Source organism: Asterias amurensis, chromosome 9 (assembly GCF_032118995.1).
Source record: "Asterias amurensis chromosome 9, ASM3211899v1".
NCBI classification, from domain to species: domain Eukaryota; kingdom Metazoa; phylum Echinodermata; class Asteroidea; order Forcipulatida; family Asteriidae; genus Asterias; species Asterias amurensis.
Genome location: NC_092656.1, coordinates 105,571 through 125,997, shown reverse-complemented (window position 1 = coordinate 125,997; position 20,427 = coordinate 105,571). Strand labels below are relative to the sequence as shown.

At 36.3% G+C, this 20,427-nt stretch overlaps 2 protein-coding genes across 2 annotated transcripts; both read left to right on the top strand.

The window, feature by feature from the left end:
* Window positions 1-290: 290 nt before the first annotated feature.
* Window positions 291-11,553, top strand: LOC139942132 (gamma-aminobutyric acid type B receptor subunit 2-like). Its single transcript, XM_071938853.1, has 16 exons — window positions 291-431; window positions 2,529-2,666; window positions 3,152-3,319; window positions 4,196-4,297; window positions 5,048-5,113; window positions 5,699-5,887; window positions 6,503-6,733; window positions 6,959-7,022; window positions 7,464-7,553; window positions 7,902-8,058; window positions 8,633-8,765; window positions 9,359-9,466; window positions 9,950-10,075; window positions 10,476-10,621; window positions 11,094-11,286; window positions 11,398-11,553. Exons 1-16 carry the CDS (start codon window positions 306-308, stop codon window positions 11,551-11,553), a joined length of 2,193 nt encoding a protein of 730 aa, XP_071794954.1. The 5' UTR covers window positions 291-305.
* A 1,336-nt stretch (window positions 11,554-12,889) lies between these two features.
* On the top strand, window positions 12,890-18,941 carry LOC139941765 (lactadherin-like). Its single transcript, XM_071938378.1, has 4 exons — window positions 12,890-12,932; window positions 17,724-17,951; window positions 18,117-18,511; window positions 18,798-18,941. Exons 1-4 carry the CDS (start codon window positions 12,890-12,892, stop codon window positions 18,939-18,941), a joined length of 810 nt encoding a protein of 269 aa, XP_071794479.1.
* The last annotated feature ends 1,486 nt before the right edge of the window (window positions 18,942-20,427 follow it).

Below are 20,427 nucleotides of genomic sequence, written 5' to 3'. Positions count from 1 at the left end.
AATGCTTTTTGTGCAATACGTAATAACCACCTAAGGAGCACTGTCAGCGGTCTATAGTGAACAATCATTACGACATGACCCCTCTAGTATGGGTAGAGTGGTGGGGTTGGCTACACGAGTATAAATAGAAGTGATGCTCTATAGCAGTACGATGCATTCAAGCTGCAGGTAGTGCAAGGCAAGTTGGTATAATGCGGGTCTATTTGGTTCTTCGTCTGGTTATGTTTGTAGCTGGCATCTTAGGCAGTTGTGCGAGAAATGTTTCACATCGCACACCCCTGTACATCGGCGGGCTTTTGCCGCTAATGGACGGATTTTATCAGCCTGGTCACATCTTTCTGGCCGGTTCTAAGCAAGCCGTCGATGACATCAATAACAGAAGTGATGTCTTACCAGGCTATGAAATTATCATGGAATGGGCCGACACATGGGTAAGTGTACATTTTCCCTTCTTCGCAATCCTGCGAGATTTAAGTGCTAATTTTCTTTTGAGTTGATGTATTAATTATATATATTTTTTAATTATCGTTGAAACGCAACCATCGTTGAAACACAACACTTATAGAGGGACAGATGAAACCAGTACCACTGCTCTAGAGACACACTTATTTGAAACGATTCACTCTTTCAATAAAAAGGAGACCCTGCAAAGAAAGTAGTGACTCTGTTGGCCCAGGCTTGCTCTGTGTTTCAGTTCTTGCCTTTAACCTGGCGTGGCCTAGTGATCAAGCGCAACAGACCCGAAGTCTGGTGTTTCTGCTCAGCAGAGTGTGAGTTTGTGCCCTGGTCGTGACAATGTATTCCTAACTGCACCTTCCCATTATTGTTTCATCCTTTATGATGGCTTGCAAAGGCATATTTGCCCCGTGTGTTGTAAATGCACGTAAAAGAACACAGTAACTTACCGTACAGAGAATGGGTTTAACTGCACCGGCGTTTCTGGCATAGTCTAGCAGCCGCTCTTCTATAATGTAAGAGTGAACATTTCACTCTCTTGTCCAAGTGGTGTCAGTTGTGCTCTTTTGAGAGTGAAAGTCAATCCGTGTCACTCTTTTGGGGTGAAATTGGAATGAACTTCACTCTAAATCGAGTTGTAAGTACCCGTCTTTCACTCTTACGGGAGCTCGCATAATATTGACGGTCAAAGATCACTCATCTTGCCACTCAAGTGTTTATTTAAATAATTGTCCTTTGGGGTCTTTCATGTTTTTGTCTATTTTTTATGTGTTTTCCCCTCTTGCCATGTGCGTTTGTGTATTTTTTACGTTTGTTTACTTCCTTAATTTATTGTAAAATTTAACTGTTTATATAATGTTTGATATTAATATTTTTATCCGTCCTGCAGTTGGCGCTTGCGCTGTTGGATGTTGAATAAAATTTAAAAAAAATAAAGTAATGCGCATTAAATACTATAGTTGTTTTATAGCTATGACTGAGTGGTAGTAATCACGAACGAGGATTAAAACGATTCTGAGAATTAATATAAGTAAAAAAAAAAAAAAAAAACAGAACCAAATACAACACAAAAATATAATGTTAAAATAGTGGTGTGGTGCACGGTGAACTAAGATGATTTTTCCCACGACTTTCACTCGCTCATACACGTTCGCTGAAAGCAAGGTAACGTTTGGTAATTCACTTGGTATATCCCTAACAGCTAAACCTGTGAAAAGTTGGGCCCGTTAAATTGGTCATTGAAGTTGCAAGAACAAATCAAAAAAGAAAAACAAACTCTCCACTTTATGCATACAATTGTCTGCTTTCAGATGTCTGAAAAGAACAAACTGATTACTTCAATGGATGTCGTTTCTAATGATCTCTTGTAACATCAACAGCTGACCAATTAAGTTGTTTTGTAAGAACAATTACGAAAGGTTTAAACTCCCCATAAAAAATGATAATATTTTGCTTAAATTGAGTTGTATTGACCAAGGTAATGCTTGAATTGTGATATTTTTAATGTGTCCATTTTAAGCAGCCCCCATGTTTAAAGGCAAGGTACACGTTTGGTTATTACTCAAAACAAATATTAACTTCAAAACTGACTTGGTAACGAGCATTGATAGTATAAAACATTGTGAGATACGGCTCCCTGCGAAGTAGCATAGATTTATTTTGAGAAAGAGGTAATTTCTTACTAAAACAATAAAAAACTTCTAGCTAGAAGTCTTTTATTCCTATCTGAAAGCACACAAATTCGTCCAACCAGGGCGTTTTTTCCTTCCTCAATTTCTCGCAACTTCGATGATCAATTGAGCTCACATTTTTACAGGCTTGTTATTTGATGCTTATGTTGGGACACACACAGTGAGAAAACTGGTCTTTGACAATTACCAAACGTGTTCAGGGCCTTTAAAAACCCTACGTAAACGTGTGTGCGAAACAAAATCTGACGCGCATCAAACGATAACGAATCCGATTATCGTATCTGTATTCACACGCCAGCCACAAGCCTCTCTAAATTAATGATGAACTCAACAACTGTAACAAATTTACATACCTGTTTCAAACTGTCTTTTGGATTTAAGGGAAACGTTCCTTCGGCCTTGGATAGATTCTATGAGTTTATGTACACACCTCCAGTCAAGGTGGCCATATACGGCCCTGCTAGGTCTTCAGTGACTGCAGTGTTAGCTGAAGTCATAGGGAATTGGAACATCGTTGAGGTGAGTGAGTCTTCCTAAAAGATTAAACAGACAAAGAGGTTGCTGAAGAACAAGTTTGTTTCTGTTTTCCTTCGGATAAGATTACTGCTCAAAAACTACACAATTATGGTTTATCGTTTTGCGTATATCATTAATTTGGTGACAGTACGAATAACTATCAGTGACTGAGGTTATTCAGTCATAGAAATGAGAAATCGGCAAATCAAATTAATCAGAATCAAATGCAAAAAACAACCATGGTCTCTGATTTGTCTATGTACTTAAAGTTACCTGGAAATATAATTTTTATTTTTTCAAACATAAGTTAGAGTATAATGTTGTTTGGTAACAATAAAACAATTTTTTTAGTAATTGTTTGTCACGATTTATATGTTTAAAAAATAGTTACAGTTGTTATCGCAATATGTTTATTTATTTACATTAGTTACTCTGATTTCTTTAAGCATTGGAAGTTATTTTCATTATTTTGGTTTACGTCACCTTAGATGTCAATGACTGCTTCAGCACCGGTTCTAAGTGATCGTGTAAAGTATCCCCACATTTATCGCATGCTGTCATCAGCCTCTTTTGGAACAGCTTTCGCCCAGATTATTCAGCAGTTTGGCTGGGAAAAGGTTGCCCTGTTGTATCAAGCAGGAGAACCTCACCAGGCGGTATGTATCAAAGACACAATTATTAAGTCACATTTAAATAATGTAACCCCAAAAGTTACCAACTATAAAAGTCCAATCACTAGCAAATTAATTGGTAAATTTCAAAGCTATGTTTTTTTTTTAGTTATTTTTATAAAAAGTTTTTTCACACAATTAATTTTACACAAGTGCGTTGTCAAACATTATATGTCAAATAATTGAACATAATATGTTCATATTATATTAAATTGTCCCACCTATTTTTTAGACGCTCTTGTTAGAATAAATTATGTGATCGCTTTTTCTGCAATTGGGATACATACCATTATTAGGTTTTACCCTTTCACCAATGTGTGTAAGCACTGTTCTTTACTGAGTTTGGTAAAAACAACAATCACAGGCATAACTCGGGTTAGATTCAAACTATACGATCTTTGTATATTCTAGAGCAGTGTCATACCAACTAGACCATCGTTATTGCCTTGTGTAGCTAGATTCAGTTCGAATCCTATATATTAGCAGCGGGTACCGCAACGATGTTAAATTTGCATAGGGAATAAATAAGATTATTTTGTTTAACCAGTATACCGATAAGAACTATTGGGGTGTCCCGAGTTCGGTTGATTATATTTAAAGTAGTGCATTACCGAATTATAACGATAAAGAGAAGATAAACGAGTAACTTAATTTAGTATGCTCAATTTATTTTAGCAGATTGTTTCGTTATTTATTACTCATATACAGCGACATTACCGTTTTGAGGGGAAAAAACGGTCGCCGTTTTCTGTAAGCAGGTTTTACTCGCGTAGTGTGCTCCTTCGTTGTGTCGCCGTCGTATTTGGTGATTTTATCCCAATACAATGATTTCATCATCTACCTTGTGATATTCTTTACCAGAGAATGGCAGCAGTCAACGATGAGGCACTGGTTAGTAACTTCTCAATAATCCTTGCTGAGAGTTTCTTGAATGATCCCTACGAATCTTTATTACGTCTCAAGGTAATTATAAAGATTGATACCCAAGGTATAAACCTTTAAGGGTTAACCGTCAAATATCAAGTTTAAGCGTTTGACGAGTGGGTATGCAAATTAAACTCCTTTTTAAATTTCATTATTCGATTGAATTCAATTCAATTCATTCAATGCGGTTTTATTTTACCATCACAACGTTCAAGGACTGAAAACTGTTGTGTGTATGTATAAAAGCGTTACTTAAAGGAACATTACAGAGTTGGTTGTTGCTAAAAACAGCTGCTGGCAGTGTAAGCACTTTATGTAATCCGTCATATACATAAGCTGACAAACCTGTAGAAGTTTGAGATCGATCGGCCATCTGGGTCACAAGTTAATAGTGAAAAACCGATTACAAATTTTGCATTGCATCGATGCCCAAACAAAAATGAATAAAACGCTCAATGAGCGATAAACTCCAAACGCGAAATTAGATTATTTATTTCTCATCAAATATGAAGTTTCAGACAGAAATACTTCAAGGGATGTTTTCAACTATCATCACCATTAGACTGTGTAAGTGTTATGTAAATCTGTGATCTTCACGATTTTTGTTTCTTACCAATTCTGCAGCGTTCCTTTACCAATACATAGGCAAATAATGAAAAAGAGAAATTGTAATATTCTAATTTGAAATAAAACAAAAAGAACATAGGGCCTACAGGTTATAAAAAAGGTATTTATAGCAAACCAATCCTACAATATATTTAACCTTTTTTTATATTTGTTATTTTGCAGGGAAAAGACGCACGAATCATTGCTTCAAGTTTTTACGAAGATACTGCGAGGGAGGTATTTTGTAAAGTTAGTATTAATGTGATTGTTTTCCCATTCAAAATTCCCTTCGAAGTATAATGTAGTTTGGATAATTTTAAACCCACAACATATTTGAATCCGAAAATGAATCATGCAATGATCGATGCTTAGATTTCCGGGAGTTGGTGTCCGTTCGCAACTGCTGCGTAAGATGAGGTTTGATACACATTGTGACATCGCAAACGTGAATGACTTTGTCTATTCGTTTTGTGTGTATGTTTGTTTTTTGTTGTTGTTTTTTTGCTAATTTCTAAAGAAGCAGAAACTTCGTTTAGCTGAAACTTTTACATCTTCCTTTACCATTTTGACAAATCAATGTGATATCAAGTAGGGGAAACTCAAATTTGAACTGTGTCTAATGTTAGCTATCGATGTGGTTACTTTACTGACAGAACACCATCAGAAACCCCGAGTTAAATATCTCTATAAGGTTAGACTATAGTATTAATATTTAATGAATAACAATACTTTGAAAAGAAAGATTATTCCGTATTTCCTTTAGTAAGAAAAATTATTCTATATAATTTATATAAAAACCTTTGTAAGATAAATTCTATATTTTCTTTGTTTTAGGCGTTTTATTTAGGCTTGTACGGTCCCAATTACGTCTGGATGATACCTTCATATTATACCAAGAACTGGCAAGAGAAAACAGACGGAGTCAACTGTACTGCAGACCAACTCAAGACTGTAACCGAAGGTTATTTGGGAGTTACTTTCAACAGGTTTGAAAGCAGCAACGAGACTACTTCATGTGGAAAGGTTTGATATTGTTCACTTTAGTTTCCGGGTCAGATACTTACCCAGATGCAGTCCAAGGAATGGTCATGCCCCTAGATTTGGAATCTGGCCAGTGGTTTAAAAATCACGGATTCCGCGTTAACTGACAATAGTATATGGGTAGTTTTGACTCATAATTCGGATCAAATTGTACAATATGAGTCAAGCCCCACGGTGGGGTCAAGCCCTACCCCCGGTTTGCGGGTACGGCTCAATTATGACAAACAAGTGGTAGATTCGGGCCATTCTTACCCACGAATGGCGCGCCCGTCAAATATTTCAAAAACAGTACAATACACAACATGAATTTTTGGAAGAGCATATTTGAGTTCAAATAAGGAAATCCTATGATGCGTTGAAAACTGTTTTTGTCCTAGAAGTGCATAATACATACTAGGTAAATTCTAAAACATATTTTGTACAACATATTTTTTTTTACTCTGTGGTCGAGTAACGTACCTATTCCTGCAATTCAAAACATGTCGGTTGTGATTAGTGTGCGCGAGGGTAAATTTGAATACACGTGGCTGTAACCTCGCCATTTAATAAGCAACTTGTGTTCGTCCTTTTGTGTGTGTTTTCCTTCTCTACTCCCAGAGTACATATGAGTTTCAACTACTCGTGGAAGATATTATTGGATACACTCTTACCCGGACTGATGCTGCTCTGGCTGCACTGTCTTACGATGGTATGTGGGCATTAGCAACGGCCATGCATAAAGCTGAAACTGTATTAAGAAGGAGACTGGATACCTACCAGTACGGGGATGAGGAATACGCACGGGTAGTCGGTGACACCATTTTGAATCTGGAGTTTAGTGGTTTGTCGGTAGGTAACTAGTGTTCCAAATAACCTTTGCCCGTCCCACACCACCCCACACCCCTTAATTTACAGTAAATTATAATATTCTATCAGAGAGAAACCTCCAATGTGGGCTCGTTATAAATGTACTGGACTGCATCGATTGACGATTGTAAAGTGTATTAAAGCTGTACACAAATTAATCAAATACAAATTATAAGTTTTGTGTTTTGACACTATCCGTTTCACCAGGGTCCTGTCAAGTTCACCGAGACTGGCGCCAGGATAGGTAATTTATTGATAGAACAAAATATGGGTAAGTTTCTCGGATATGAAACTAAAGAGCAGTTTAAACTTGTTTTCAATAGTATTGTGTACTTCGCCAAAAATTCATTAATAACTCTTGTAACTTGAGAGTTTCCTAGTTTTCTATTGAGACTCAGCCAAAAATTGTGGAAAATGTTAAATTAATGAAAAGGTTACCCACGTTCACGGCTCCTGGTTATAAAAAAGTGTATGCAAGGATTTGAAATTTGCATGGTGGTAATACAATCTACTGGATTTTCAGAGGTACTATGTACATCAAACTCTCTGTATGAGATGTGTAGGTCCTATGTGGAAAGAGCCGTGGTTTTACAACTCGACGTTTTTGATCAGTATGCTATGATTTTCTATCGTGAGTGTAAGTCAAGTTGATGTTGTGGGAAGTGAACAACAACGGCTTATGTATCTAACTTCTTTCTTTCCGCGTGTCCAGCCGGCGAAGAAATCATTGTGGGAACATTTGACAACATTAAGAAAAAGCTTCACTGGAATATTCCTGTTGAGAATCTTTGGTACTACAGTGGTGAGTGATTTGTTTAACAATAAAGAAACATGATAAATAATTGGAACCCAGTGTTTGCAAGCTGGGTTGTACAAGCATATGATTAAGACAGTACACCCTGTTTTATGTGATGCTTATGAACAAAAAGTAGCTCAGTCAGTACAAAAAAGATTGTCAACAAGATTAGGGTTATCAGGTAAAACACCATGTCATATGCACCATCTTTAACTATCCTGCTTTTTCTTTGATTTTCTTTTTTTCGTGCATTTTTTTCCCCCTGAAAACGAAAGGAGCTCTATGAAATTGGGCCCTTAATAATTGTGTATACCAGTAGGTAGAGTGTGTAATGATTCAATTTGTCTGTAATAGGAGGGCATCCCCCGTACGATTCTGACATCACTGTAACCATAGTGAACCTACAAGCCACGCCCCTTCTCATCGTAGCCATCATGTCGATATTGGCAAGTCTTGGAATTCTCCTTGCATTGATGTTTCTGGGATTCAACTTTTTGAAGCGCAAGCACAAGTGAGTACAGTTATATTTAAACACATGAATACTGCACAAGCAAGTTAGAATCCTCAACTTAAGGGCTACAGTTTTTGACCACGTTTGAAAGTTGAGATCAGTGTTTCTATCATTCAATAGTAATTCAACAGTAATTAATTTTTATACAGCTGGAACTATTAAAGATCACTAAGATCACGTCATTTATCTGAACCAAAACTGTTTCAGATAAACCACGTGACATTTTTTGTTTGAAAAAATGTTCGAAAGCGGCAATTTTTATTTTGTTTGATTTAGGAACCGTTCTTACTCTTCTCCTGGAAGACCATTAGAGTGGTTTTGTAGCTAAAGTATCCCTACGATTCCCTACGAAACCCGTGTGCCTTTAAAGTTCGACGTTCGATTTGGGTGAGAGTAAAGGAAATTAAAGAGGTTAACCAGCCGATTGGATACCTGCTTCGTAATATCCATGGTTACATTTCAATAGTGTTTGGTTTTCAGCATAGGTGCAGAAATTAGATCACAAAGCAAACAAATTTATTTGATTTATGTTTAATTACCGATTCTTTCCATACCTTTTCGTTCACTGCTTCAGACAAATCAAAATGTCCAGCCCCAATATCAATAACTTCATAGCGTGTGGTATCATGATGGCGTATGTGTGTGTGATGCTACTGGGCATTGATCGTTCTATGGTAGATGACAACTCGTTGGTAACAATCTGCAAGGTAAGGAAGTATTGCATAACACTCAAATCAGCTGGGCCAATTTCATATCTGTTTTGAAAAGTGTTTAATACAAAGTGTGGAACTAAGAAAAAAAGGTTCACACAGTTTAAGGACTTGAAAGAATCTGATGGACTTACACGACCACACTTTGTGTTTTATATTGTTCAAGAATATGTACAGAACAAAAACAATGTAAACAGAGTGAATGTCCACAAAGCCGTCTGTATGCTTATTATAGCCGTAAAGCATACGTGAGCAACATCAATTTGACGATTGAAATTATTTTAAAGTGAACAGGTTCGTAATGAATTTGCTTTGTTGCGTCACACATATCTGCCGCACTATAAGTCTGTCACATCGCAATTATATTTTCAAAAGAAGCTATTTTCATTTTCAAATGTATTGCATTTAAAACGGCAGCGGTGTTTATTAGACGAGGTTGTACATTATTAATTGGTTTGCTTCTTATCGTATTGGTGGTAGTGGAAATGAATCGTTTGAAGAGCACGTTGAATGCATTTTTATGTACGTTCATAAATTTAATCTTTCTACCAACATATTTGATTTTTGTATTGTCCCTACTTTATTTTCAGACTCGATCCTGGCTCATTGCAGTGGCATTCACGCTTGCTTTTGGTGGAATGTTCTCAAAGACGTGGAGAGTATACAGTATCATCATCTACAACAAAACAAAGAAAAAGGTCATTGATGATGTAACTTATAATTGTTAATTTCTTTGTAATCAACATGCTTCCAAAAATGTGTTCTAGTTTTTGCACAAACAAACATTATTAAATAATCGATTATGAAAATAACGCACAAAGACTCGAAGCCCCAATCATCCCATAGGTTGTAGTGGGAATCTCATGAATTCTTTAGAGAGTTACTAAAACAAGAAGCCCCAATCATCCCATAGGTTGTAGTGGGAATCTCATGAATTCTTTAGAGAGTAACTCGAAGCCCCAATCATCCCATAGGTTGTAGTGGGAATCTCATGAATTCTTTAGAGAGTAGCTCGAAGCCCCAATCATCCCATAGGTTGTAGTGGGAATCTCATGAATTCTTTAAAGAGTTACTTTGGTACTTCTGTGCAAGATGGGACACATTTGAGAGGTTGTGCCAAGAGATTTTATCCTTGAAAGAATTTAACTGATGCTGTGTTTTATGTTCATTTGTGTCTATAGGTAATCAAGGACCGATATCTCTTTGGTATTATTGTTGTGCTGCTTCTGGTAGATTTCGCAATCCTCATCCCATGGCAGATCATTGATCCTCTACATATTGAGGAAGTTAGAATCAATATTCCGCAGGTAAGCAAGCAATATAATAAATATCCCAAGTTTGTTGAAGAAATTATGTTATTATTTAGAAAATACAAATGATGTTTTATACACGATAACATCTTGTTACACAATATACAAAGTATAAAGTTATCGTGTACGAACATTACAGTTTCGTGGACGTACATGACACAAGCGGAATTATGATTTTCATTCATGAGGCTGCACTACTTTGGCCATGATCATATCGGGCATTTGACTGAACAGAGTTCTAACCCAAAGTTACTGACCATCAGTAAAGTACAGTCTGCAAATTATTTGTAAAACGACCAACCCCCTTTTAAATTGATAACAATGTTGCAGATACAAATGTTTAATCCACTGGATATGAACGTCATTTTAAAAAAGAATTTATGTTTAACTTTCTCAGACCGAGGATGATTTATCAAACTACAGACGGTATGAGATGCTGTATGTAAACTGCACGTCTGAAAGTAACAACATATGGATGATGGTTATATTCGTCTACAAGGCGTTTGTCGTCGTGTTTGGCGCGTTCCTGGCTTGGTCAACGAGGTACAAACATTGTCTTTGCGATTTGTATGATGGAGATAACCGTTTCTCAAATCCATTGGTGGTTTATTTTTTTGTAATACAAATGCAGTCAATCGCATTTGTCCAACTAATTGCAATACACTGATGAGGGCAGTAATGCCAGAGTTAATAAAATATGGAACGGGAACCTTATGACTCGAGTTTACAATTGATTCCAGCAACTGGGTCCGGCTTTGGGCATGCATCAAATGTAATTTGTGTTCAAAAGTGCCATACATATTCACGGCTGTTTAATAATGTTGATAGCATGTTTTTGGATGGCTAACCAATGGAGAATTTTGTTTTGTATGTGAGTGAACGAGCAGCATAAGTTGTTTTGAAGCTTTTGAGGCAAATGATCAGTTCGTTTCATTCCGTTGAAGAATTATTTAACTTACTTTCTTAATACTGAATTGATTATTGTAATTAATGTTGATTGTCTTGTGTTTTTCAGAAACATCAACGTTCCCGGTCTGAACGATAGTTACTACGTAGGTCTATCAATCTATAACACCGTCATCTGCTGTGTCGTTGCTGTACCGTTATCTTTTCTCTCAGTGTCTTCAATTGGAGTCACTTATGGCCTAGTTTCTTCTTTTATGCTATTTTGCATAACGACTTCGCTTTGCATGATGTTCTTCCCGAAGGTATATTACAAAGTTACAGAATGATTCGATACAAAACAGTTCCATTACTTCAAACCCATGTGAAATGAACCAATTCATTGTATTGAATTAACTATATCTGTTTAATTTCAGCTGAACGCCGTGTATCGTAATAGAGTTGAAGAGAATATGCCTACTAGGCTTGGATTTGTAACTGGTACTACTCACATCTCAGCATCGATAGGACGTGACGTTCAAGACACTGACCTTAGTAACGTACCGACCATAAGCAATATTGTCAAGTCTTAGGTACTAAATGAGTAGCAGTAAAGAACTGCACAAATACTGAACACTCATTAAGACCTTTTCAATTAGTTTCACAAAAAACTGTCGTTTCCAGCACATGGCCATTTTTTTTACTATGGTTTTTACCAGTGTTTCCTCGGGCACTGCTGTAACGAAAAGCTCATTCGTTGAACCATTACGACTTGGTATTATGAGAGGCAAACAGGAACAAATAAAGACGCTAACTTTAGATCACAACGTACATTGGACACAACATGAACACATTTGTTGATTTTTTCATTCTCTTGTATTGGTTATTGCTAGCACGTTTGTTCGTAGACTTTCTGATTTATCTATAGGAAGACTAATGTATTCCTTTGTGGACATAGTGTTCTTATACTTGATTATAACTCCATTCTATTCATTATAGGTTAACTTGGTACTTCTTATTATTTGGTTTTACCCATAGCACCGATGTGTTTAAAGCCATTGGACCCTTTCGGTAAACAGTATTGTCCAAGGCCCACACTTCATGTATCACAACTTCTATATCAAATAACAAACCTGTGAAAATTTGGGCTTAATCGGTCGTCGGAGTCAGGAGAAAATAACGGGAAAACCCACCCTTGTATCCGCGTGTCATGACATGTGTTTAAAATAAATCCGTAATTCTCGTTAACGACAGCTGATATAGTTTTACTGTTTTCTCAAAAAGTAAAGCATTTCATGGAATAATATTTCAAGAGAAGTATTTCACCACTACCTTCTGTAAACCCTGTAAGTTATTTGTAAATCTGTGATTTTTTTTTTCTGTACCGAAAGGGTCCAATGGCTACACCCAAAGTACTTTCCAGAGTCTGTTGGAAACAGTTTGATATGGTAAGCGAGTGCGTAGGTTCCGAAGGTGTCACCGAAATGCTGACAACAAGTCTCGCTGATGTAAAATGTTACTTGTCTTATAATTTAAGTCTCACCGTGTATAAATGTAAGCTGTGTTATATTTTATTAAGTCTCCCGATTTATGCCAAAATATAACTTGCCTGCAATTTTCATTAATCATAAACCATTTCAATAAAAAAATTTTTTGTTACAGTTCCCTCTTCCAGCCCTCTCATCAAGGTTCCCCTCTTGTTAAGGCAATATCCTCTTTCAATTAAGTCTTATGAAGCAATCCAATTGGATGCCAGTTTATCACGCTTAAATCACCAGCATCTGCGTGATATTAATATCTGCCCCCATTAGCACCAGTATCGGCGTGATATTAATATCTCCCCCAATTCAATGCAACACGAATAAAGTAGGTCTTATTAAACTCGGCGATACGACAAGACTACAGTTCTATTCATAGTCAGATGTGAACATGGGTGGTGTAAAAAGCTTCAGTGTATTGCTCGCCTATCTAGGTAAGAGAACAAGTATTTGTTTAGTAATTATAGATGCCCTGGAGTATGCCTTTTGGGCTTTAAAACGGAGTTGTTAGTGAATTAATGTACATGTAGTTTGAAAGATGTTAATTTTTAATTTATTTTATAAGTAGAATAGAATAATTATAATGATTCATACAACATATTGCTAGCATTTATTATGGGGATTTCCTTTTAATTCACGGACTGACACGTACGGTACAACATTTTGTACTGAACGACAAGCATGAAACCACACATTTTGAAAGGATATTTGAGTGAGTCATTATATTATATAATACTTTTTAAACATCTTTCTTTTTAAAGCCCAGAGTATCCAATTATAGGCAATGTTTCCCTTCAAAATCCTTCTTTATGATAATTGTTTATACTAAAGCTAATCATAATAGGACAGAGGCATTAAATGTACAACATCACTCTTTTCTGTATTTTGTTGCTAGTATAGCCTTTTAACATTGGAGCAGATTACCAAACGAGGCGACTTTCTAAAATTAGTTACGGGGCACGATCGTTAAACAATCTATGAAGAGACGTATACCATGGCAACCGTTTAAATTCACCTTGGTATCTCGTGATAGTTACATTATGGTGGACAGTCTGTGGATTTTTGATACGTTAAAGATATTATTGTAAAATACAATTATTAGTTTTTAGTTTATTTTAATAATAAAAAGGGAATTTAAAACGTTTGATTTTTCCCCCGCGAAATTGGTAGACAAATAACGCACTCAAATGTTAATTAAGGGAATCAATGTGTGGTGAAGAGGTTTTCAACTAGTGGTTTAACCCCAACGAGGCCTGGTTCTTGATAATTTTACTGAGACGAAGTCGAGGTAAATTATCAAAAACCAGGCCTCGGCGGGTTTAAACCACTAGTTGATACCCGATTCAACACACTTTGATTCCCATTCATAAATACCTTTTCGGTCAAAAACATCAACACTTTTTGGTCAAAAAGTAAAATAAATGCAAAAATTATAATTGTTCAATGATTTCTTTCAACACAACACCCCTCCAGCTATAAAATGGTAAAGCCCTCCGCCGCCCTCGGGTAAACAACCCCTTATAAGAGAACGCTGTGCGCGTCGCGCGTATCGCGTGATGTGGCACAACTGTTTCAGCCGTTGCTCTCGACCAATAGGAATAAAGAAACTGTCTTATAAGAACAGGTGCAAGCTCGCGTGTCACGCCCATGTTTCAACACTCTTTACTGGTCATAAACAAAGGTTTATACACACCCACGTGACGCGCTCTCCACCAATAGGAGTAGCGAAACAGTCTGAGGTATTTATGAATTGAATTTAAAACTGATGTGAAGTGTTCAAGATAACTAAAGTAAACTATACCATAATCATGGTTCAATACATTTGGGGCTGATTATTTTACAAAAAAACCGTCCCGTTTGTTAATTATCAATGATTAACAGGTTATATATGTTCAAGTTTAGAAGTGATAAGTTATATGAGAATAATAAATGCTATTTGTCGGGAAATAGCAACCATGCTTGAGAGTAGGCTATACGGCTATAAGTCAGATAACCCAGGGTTATCAAACTCAGGGATTCAATTTCCCCGGAAGATTTCATCAATGTGAAACGAACTTGAGCTTGGCGGAGGAGTTTATTTCCTGGGGTTTTGTTTTCTGGGGGAAAGAGAAAACCCAAATAAGACATTCTGGAGTCACCCTGCCAATTATTTAGCCTGTTTATATAGTCTTATACCTGCTGACATTGAAACCTTCTCCGTGTGTTTTACATGCATCTTAAGGTTGATGAGAAGTGACTTCAGTCTACCATTATGGATTCTGAGGAAGCTGATTATAACAAATTCAGAGTAAAGCAGTTAAAACATGTATTTGAAATAAAGAATGAATGTGCTGGGCAGGTGTCTTTTTAGTTTTGAGCACTATTATGTAAACTAGTGAACCAATAAGTGAGCAATTAATTGCATGTAAGATGAAAGTTCTTCATTTTCCCATGTATTACTTGGAATGTTTTCCTTTACGTTTTATCAATATGGATGTGAAAAGTCAAAGCAATACACAAGAAGTGCTTCATTTGAGCCAATCTTTTGTTGCTCACTGTCATTATCCTTTGAAACGTTAGTACGGTCAATGTTTTTAACACTTGGGGTCTTTTACTTCATAATATATAACACCCAAGCAGATCCTTGCCATTTGATTGGAGGATTGTCCGTCACGTGATAGCAAATAAAAGTACCATTGCACGCTGAGTCACTCACCGTGCTTTTTTGTTCCATCCGAAATGTACCATTGCACGCTGCCAGCGTGCAATGGTACTTTTCGGATGGAACGAAAAAGCTGAGTAAAAAAAACATCACTGCGTGCGCGTGTCTTTGGTAACGCAGCAGTGTTACTGCAAGGCATATTATGTAAAATTACTAGCATTCGGCTTCTACAATTAAAAAATGTAGGCCTACGCTTTGTTTGTTTTGAAAGTTGTATCTTTCAATCAAAATGACAAAGATCTACTTGGATGTTATATAAAACAAATAATGAATGTTTTTCATTCGTGCAATGGTGCGAATATGTTCATTCGTTGAAAGCTGGAATGTTCCATTCAACTCGGCTCCGCCTCGTTGAATAGAACATTCCATCTTTCAACTCATGAACATATTCGCACCATTGCACTCATAATCATAAACATTCATTATGTGTATACTATTGGTAGAGGAAGGCAATTAATACGGACGACTGAACAACAAAGAAGTCAAATAACGTTGAATAATGAAAGATGAACGAACGTTTAATCTAATTTTAGCAAACCTGACCTGAAAAAATCGACTAGTTCAAAATGTACTGACCGAAAAAAATCTCCAGGAACTACGGTACAATAAAAAGGTCGGAAATAATTGTTCTCATCACTATATGTGACGTCACTCTATTTATGAAAGTGTAGACTATTATTAAGGAATCTACACTGAACTGTAAACATTCGTTACGAATTACTGTAGATTTGTTACGAATCTATACACTTAACTGCTATTCGTTACTAACGATTTTTATCGTTGGCAGGGGTCTGGTTTTACACATCTTTTGATGACAGTTTTTATACTTTTGTTTTAACCTTGACAGCCCCTGTACAACTTGTTACGATTGTGTATGTCTAAAGATTTAAAATAAATAAATAAAACATAAATAAAAATAAAGTGAGTTGTTCAACTTGAAAATTACTGTCTCTGAAAGGGTGCAACAAAACACACTCAGCTGAAGTCATAGTTACCTTTCAATTTTAATACAAAACTATTTTTTTCCTAAAATTACTTTGTAAAACAAATTGTAAGCTGATAAAACGTTGAACTCAATCATGTTGCAAGCACTGAAAAAGTATGTTATGTCTATACAGTTTGCAACATACAAGAGACCAAACGTCGTTTCAAAAAGTACACACAATTAAATAAATCATGCATAGTGTATTTAAACGTCTCTTTTGAACACGAGGTTTATACAGTGACTACTAATTTATACGCATCTAATGGGTTAAACGGCTTTCGTAGTTACGGCCCTTAATGTTCAGGATAGTGACAGGGTGACCAAAATACCCATATATTGTGAACTGAGTGCACTGTAGCAACTATCTAACAATCTTAATTTTTAATTTTTGGTTTTTACCCATACACCGATGTGTGTTAGCACTGTATACTCAGTACTTTCCCGAGTCCTGTGAAAAAATATCACAGGCATGTTACTCGGGTGGGATTCGAACCCACGACCCTTGCAATTCTAGAGCAGTGTCTTACCAACTAGACTACCGAGGTTGCCCGGCAGCTAGAGGCAGTTCGAATCCTATGTTTTGGCAGCGGGTACCGCAACGATATAATAGATGTTAAATTTGCAAAAAAGAAAAAAAAAAAAAAAAAAATTAATATTCTTTATCCCCGATGCAAATTTAACATCTATTATATCTAACAATCAAAGAGGTTAATTATTAGGCCTTATAATTATAACAACCAAGATGATAAAAGAATTAGGGGAAGCCATCCAGAAAAGCGGGCAAATTTATAGTCAATTAAAGTTAGTTCGTATTCTTTTCGTATAGGCCCTATATATGGGACTTGGGCGTTGCTATTTGTTATGGTTTAGCTCTTGAATGAACTATTGACCTTTTCAGTCATATTGTTGAAGCAACTGTTTTCAAGCCAAGCGTCTGTTGACAACTCTGTTACGTTTGATTCAGAACACCTATACACTATACGTCACTATGCGGCAAAACTGAACTCTAAACAAAATACAGACTGAAGCATATGTTTCTGATCGACGTCATGACGTTGATCAGAAACATATGCTTATCAGTCTGACGTCAAAACATTCGTCTTAAAGATGAGTTGTGATTTATAGTGTGACGTTTCGCTTTGCTTAGCAATTGTAGACATTCATCAATGCTTACTGATATTAAGCTCAGGACTGCTATCATCGTAAGTGATGTTGTTGATCACATTGTCTATTTCTGATGCGATTTCTTGTGATGAATTTAAAATATTTGTTTTCTGTTGGTATTTTTATTTTTGTTTAACTAGTAACCCTAAACTTTACATTTGGACACTAACAATATTATGCAGTAAACTTTATTAAAAAATACCGCATGATGTTCACTTTTCAGTGCAGTTCAACCTTATGTCACATTGGTTACGCTGATTCGACTATAACAGTAGGCCCTACGCGAATCAACGAATGTCATCATGTTTTAAAAACCAATTAACCCGTAACAGTACAACAATTATTGATTGTATGTGTAATTAATGTTTATTATAGGCGCATATCTGGGCATAGTGGCATCCCGTCACGTATGTTTCATTGGTACCGTATACAGCAAGGATGTAGAGTCACTCCGTTGGGTCTTACCCTACGATGATCCATGTCTGTGTAGTGTCATACGACCTGGTGGTCACCTACCCTATAAGCCCAAGAATTGCCACTATCTAGAGGGACTCTTTCTCACCGAGGACTCACAGGAAATTCACAAATTCTTCAATTGCCAAGGTGAGAATATTGTTCAAATTAAATAACTATCTATGTCAATATATCACATCGACTTCAGTTGTTCTGAATGTTAACAACCACAATATACATCATAAAAGTGAATCATTCTTAGTGGCATAATTTGTGTAAACTGTAAACAGATTTCTTAATCTGCACCTTTTTCAGCTATTTGTGATGAACCAGGTTATCTTGGTGTAGGCATATGGGATTCTCAATCTGGTGTTACTCCATTACTAGAAATACAGAATGACCAGTTCAATTCATCCTCCAACGACAATGATGGCAGTTTCCACTGCACCGCTGCATCAGCTAGACTTAACTTCGCTGGTGGTTCGCCCCTTGCTGCATGCTGGAAACCCGCTGGTGACAGTCCCGGGGATGATGAATGGGTTTCGGTGCGTCTTGCCAGAAATGTACTCGTTTCTGGAATCACCACGCAGGGTCGTGGGAACGACGGATCAGGCAGAGCTCAGTGGGTCACTGAATACAAGGTTGAGTACAGTACATCCGAGAACATCGACCACTATGTTGAGCTGAAGTCCATTGGCGGATTATCTAAGGTAGGCAATGAACCAAACAACTCCAAAGGCAGGACCCATCTCATCAAAACATTCCCCGCATTAAAACAAAACAAAAACCAACTTCAACAACAGAGTGGAGTTGAATATAAGTTAGTTGCAAAACAGTACGAAACAGTTGGATTCGTAATAGTCATATCTCATACTGAATGCATCTCTTCAAAACTTAATACTATTTACAAATTAATGGCAAACAACCAGTCATCGCTGATGTAAGCAAATTATAAACAGTCCTCTGTAAAACATTTACTTTTTCATCCCTTTGCAGTTTATCGGCAACATCGATACGAACAGTTATGTGATAAATGTTTTCCAGCACCAAGTCATCGCAAGTAGCATTCGAATCTTACCAACAACCTGGCAAGATAAAATCGCTCTTCGTTTCGAACTTCATGGTTGCTTGCTGGAGTAAATGAATTCTGAATCACCACTATTGAGAAAATGATGTCCTACAACTAAACGATAGCATCGTTTCAAGATTATAGGTCCGATTTTGACCAAATTTACCAAACAATTTCGAGTTTAAATTAAAGCTATCATTTAAATCCCGAAAATGAAATTGGTAGTTACTTAAAAAACAAAGACATTCTACTGCGATCCAAAATAAATATAATGTGAAATAATGACCTTTTTGGTCTGTATAGTCACCACTTGATGTTATAGATTGAGATGAGCTTCTTACAGAACATAATCTTAATAATTAGATCTTTGGCCACTGGCTGCAACTACAACGCTGAAGAAAACGAGTGTTCATTGAAGTTCAGGACACAGCCACTCCCAAAACTATTCCATCGAACTTGTAACCTTCTCGGACTGGGCAATTAGCAAATAATCTGTATGTAAATAATATGTTTATGAGAAGAGTTTATTTCCTGATTCCAAACCTTCAAATTTAATTCATTCGCTCATAAGTTTGTATGACGATTTTGACCCAAAATCTACCATCTATATCTTGACCTCTACTATTTATGGCGTGCACAATATGATTCATCCGCAGATTTGCACATAGCTATAATACGAAGATGAACGAATTAACATTACATTATGAAGATTGTCATGATGGAAAATGTTCAATGAAAAATTTTGCTTGAACACAGTATCAACGTTTTAAAATGTAGAACAACAAGTCCACAACCACATGGTTGAAAGTGAAATGTGTTTCCAGTAATTTTGTGACATCAATTTAAGCTTTTATAGCTTTGAGCTTTCAGGTTATAATTAAGATTGTTATTTTTAAGTCACAATGCGGATACAGATCGTTCACAGCTTTGCGCACGTACTATACGCACGCAAGCAAAACAATATAATTATGTTTTTCGTGTATTAAAGCCATTATACACTTTCGGTACAGAAAAAGAAGATAAAAAAGAAGAACAAAAAATCACAGATTTACAAATCACTTATAGGGTTTACAGAAGGTAATGGTGAAAGACTTCTCTTGAAATATTATTCTATGAAATGCTTTACTTTTTGAGAAAACATTAAAACAATATCAATTCTCGATAGCGAGAATTACGGATTTATTTTTAAACACATGTCATGACACGGCGAAACGCGCGGAAACAAGATTGTGTTTTCCCGTTATTTTCTCCCGACTCCGATGACCGATTGAGCCTAAATTTTCACAGGTTTGTTATTCTATATATATAAGTTGTGATACACGAATAAGTGTGGGACTTGGACAATACTATGTTTACCGAAAGTGTATTTAATCGTTTGGATGTCAACTAAATGTAATACTAAAAATAGGCCTATAGTAGTAAGAACTTCATTAACTTTTGCTGTTTGTAAATTAAACAATAAGTGCCTTAAAAATGCCGAAATGCTTTAAGGGCTGCCTTAGGTGGTTATCTTATGATTTGAGTTTTTATGCATTTTGTATTATTATAAAGAACAGT

Bases quoted from the DNA above. Each gene is read 5' to 3' on its own strand.
- LOC139941765 (XM_071938378.1), top strand. From the start codon at position 12,890: ATGGGTGGTGTAAAAAGCTTCAGTGTATTGCTCGCCTATCTAG. The intron at 12,933-17,723 runs GTAAGAGAACAA...TGTTTATTATAG, and splicing joins TGTATTGCTCGCCTATCTAG to GCGCATATCTGGGCATAGTG. The intron at 18,512-18,797 runs GTAGGCAATGAA...ATCCCTTTGCAG, and splicing joins CCATTGGCGGATTATCTAAG to TTTATCGGCAACATCGATAC.
- LOC139942132 (XM_071938853.1), top strand. From the start codon at position 306: ATGGACGGATTTTATCAGCCTGGTCACATCTTTCTGGCCGGTTCTAAG. The intron at 432-2,528 runs GTAAGTGTACAT...TTTGGATTTAAG, and splicing joins TGGAATGGGCCGACACATGG to GGAAACGTTCCTTCGGCCTT. The intron at 2,667-3,151 runs GTGAGTGAGTCT...ACGTCACCTTAG, and splicing joins GGAATTGGAACATCGTTGAG to ATGTCAATGACTGCTTCAGC.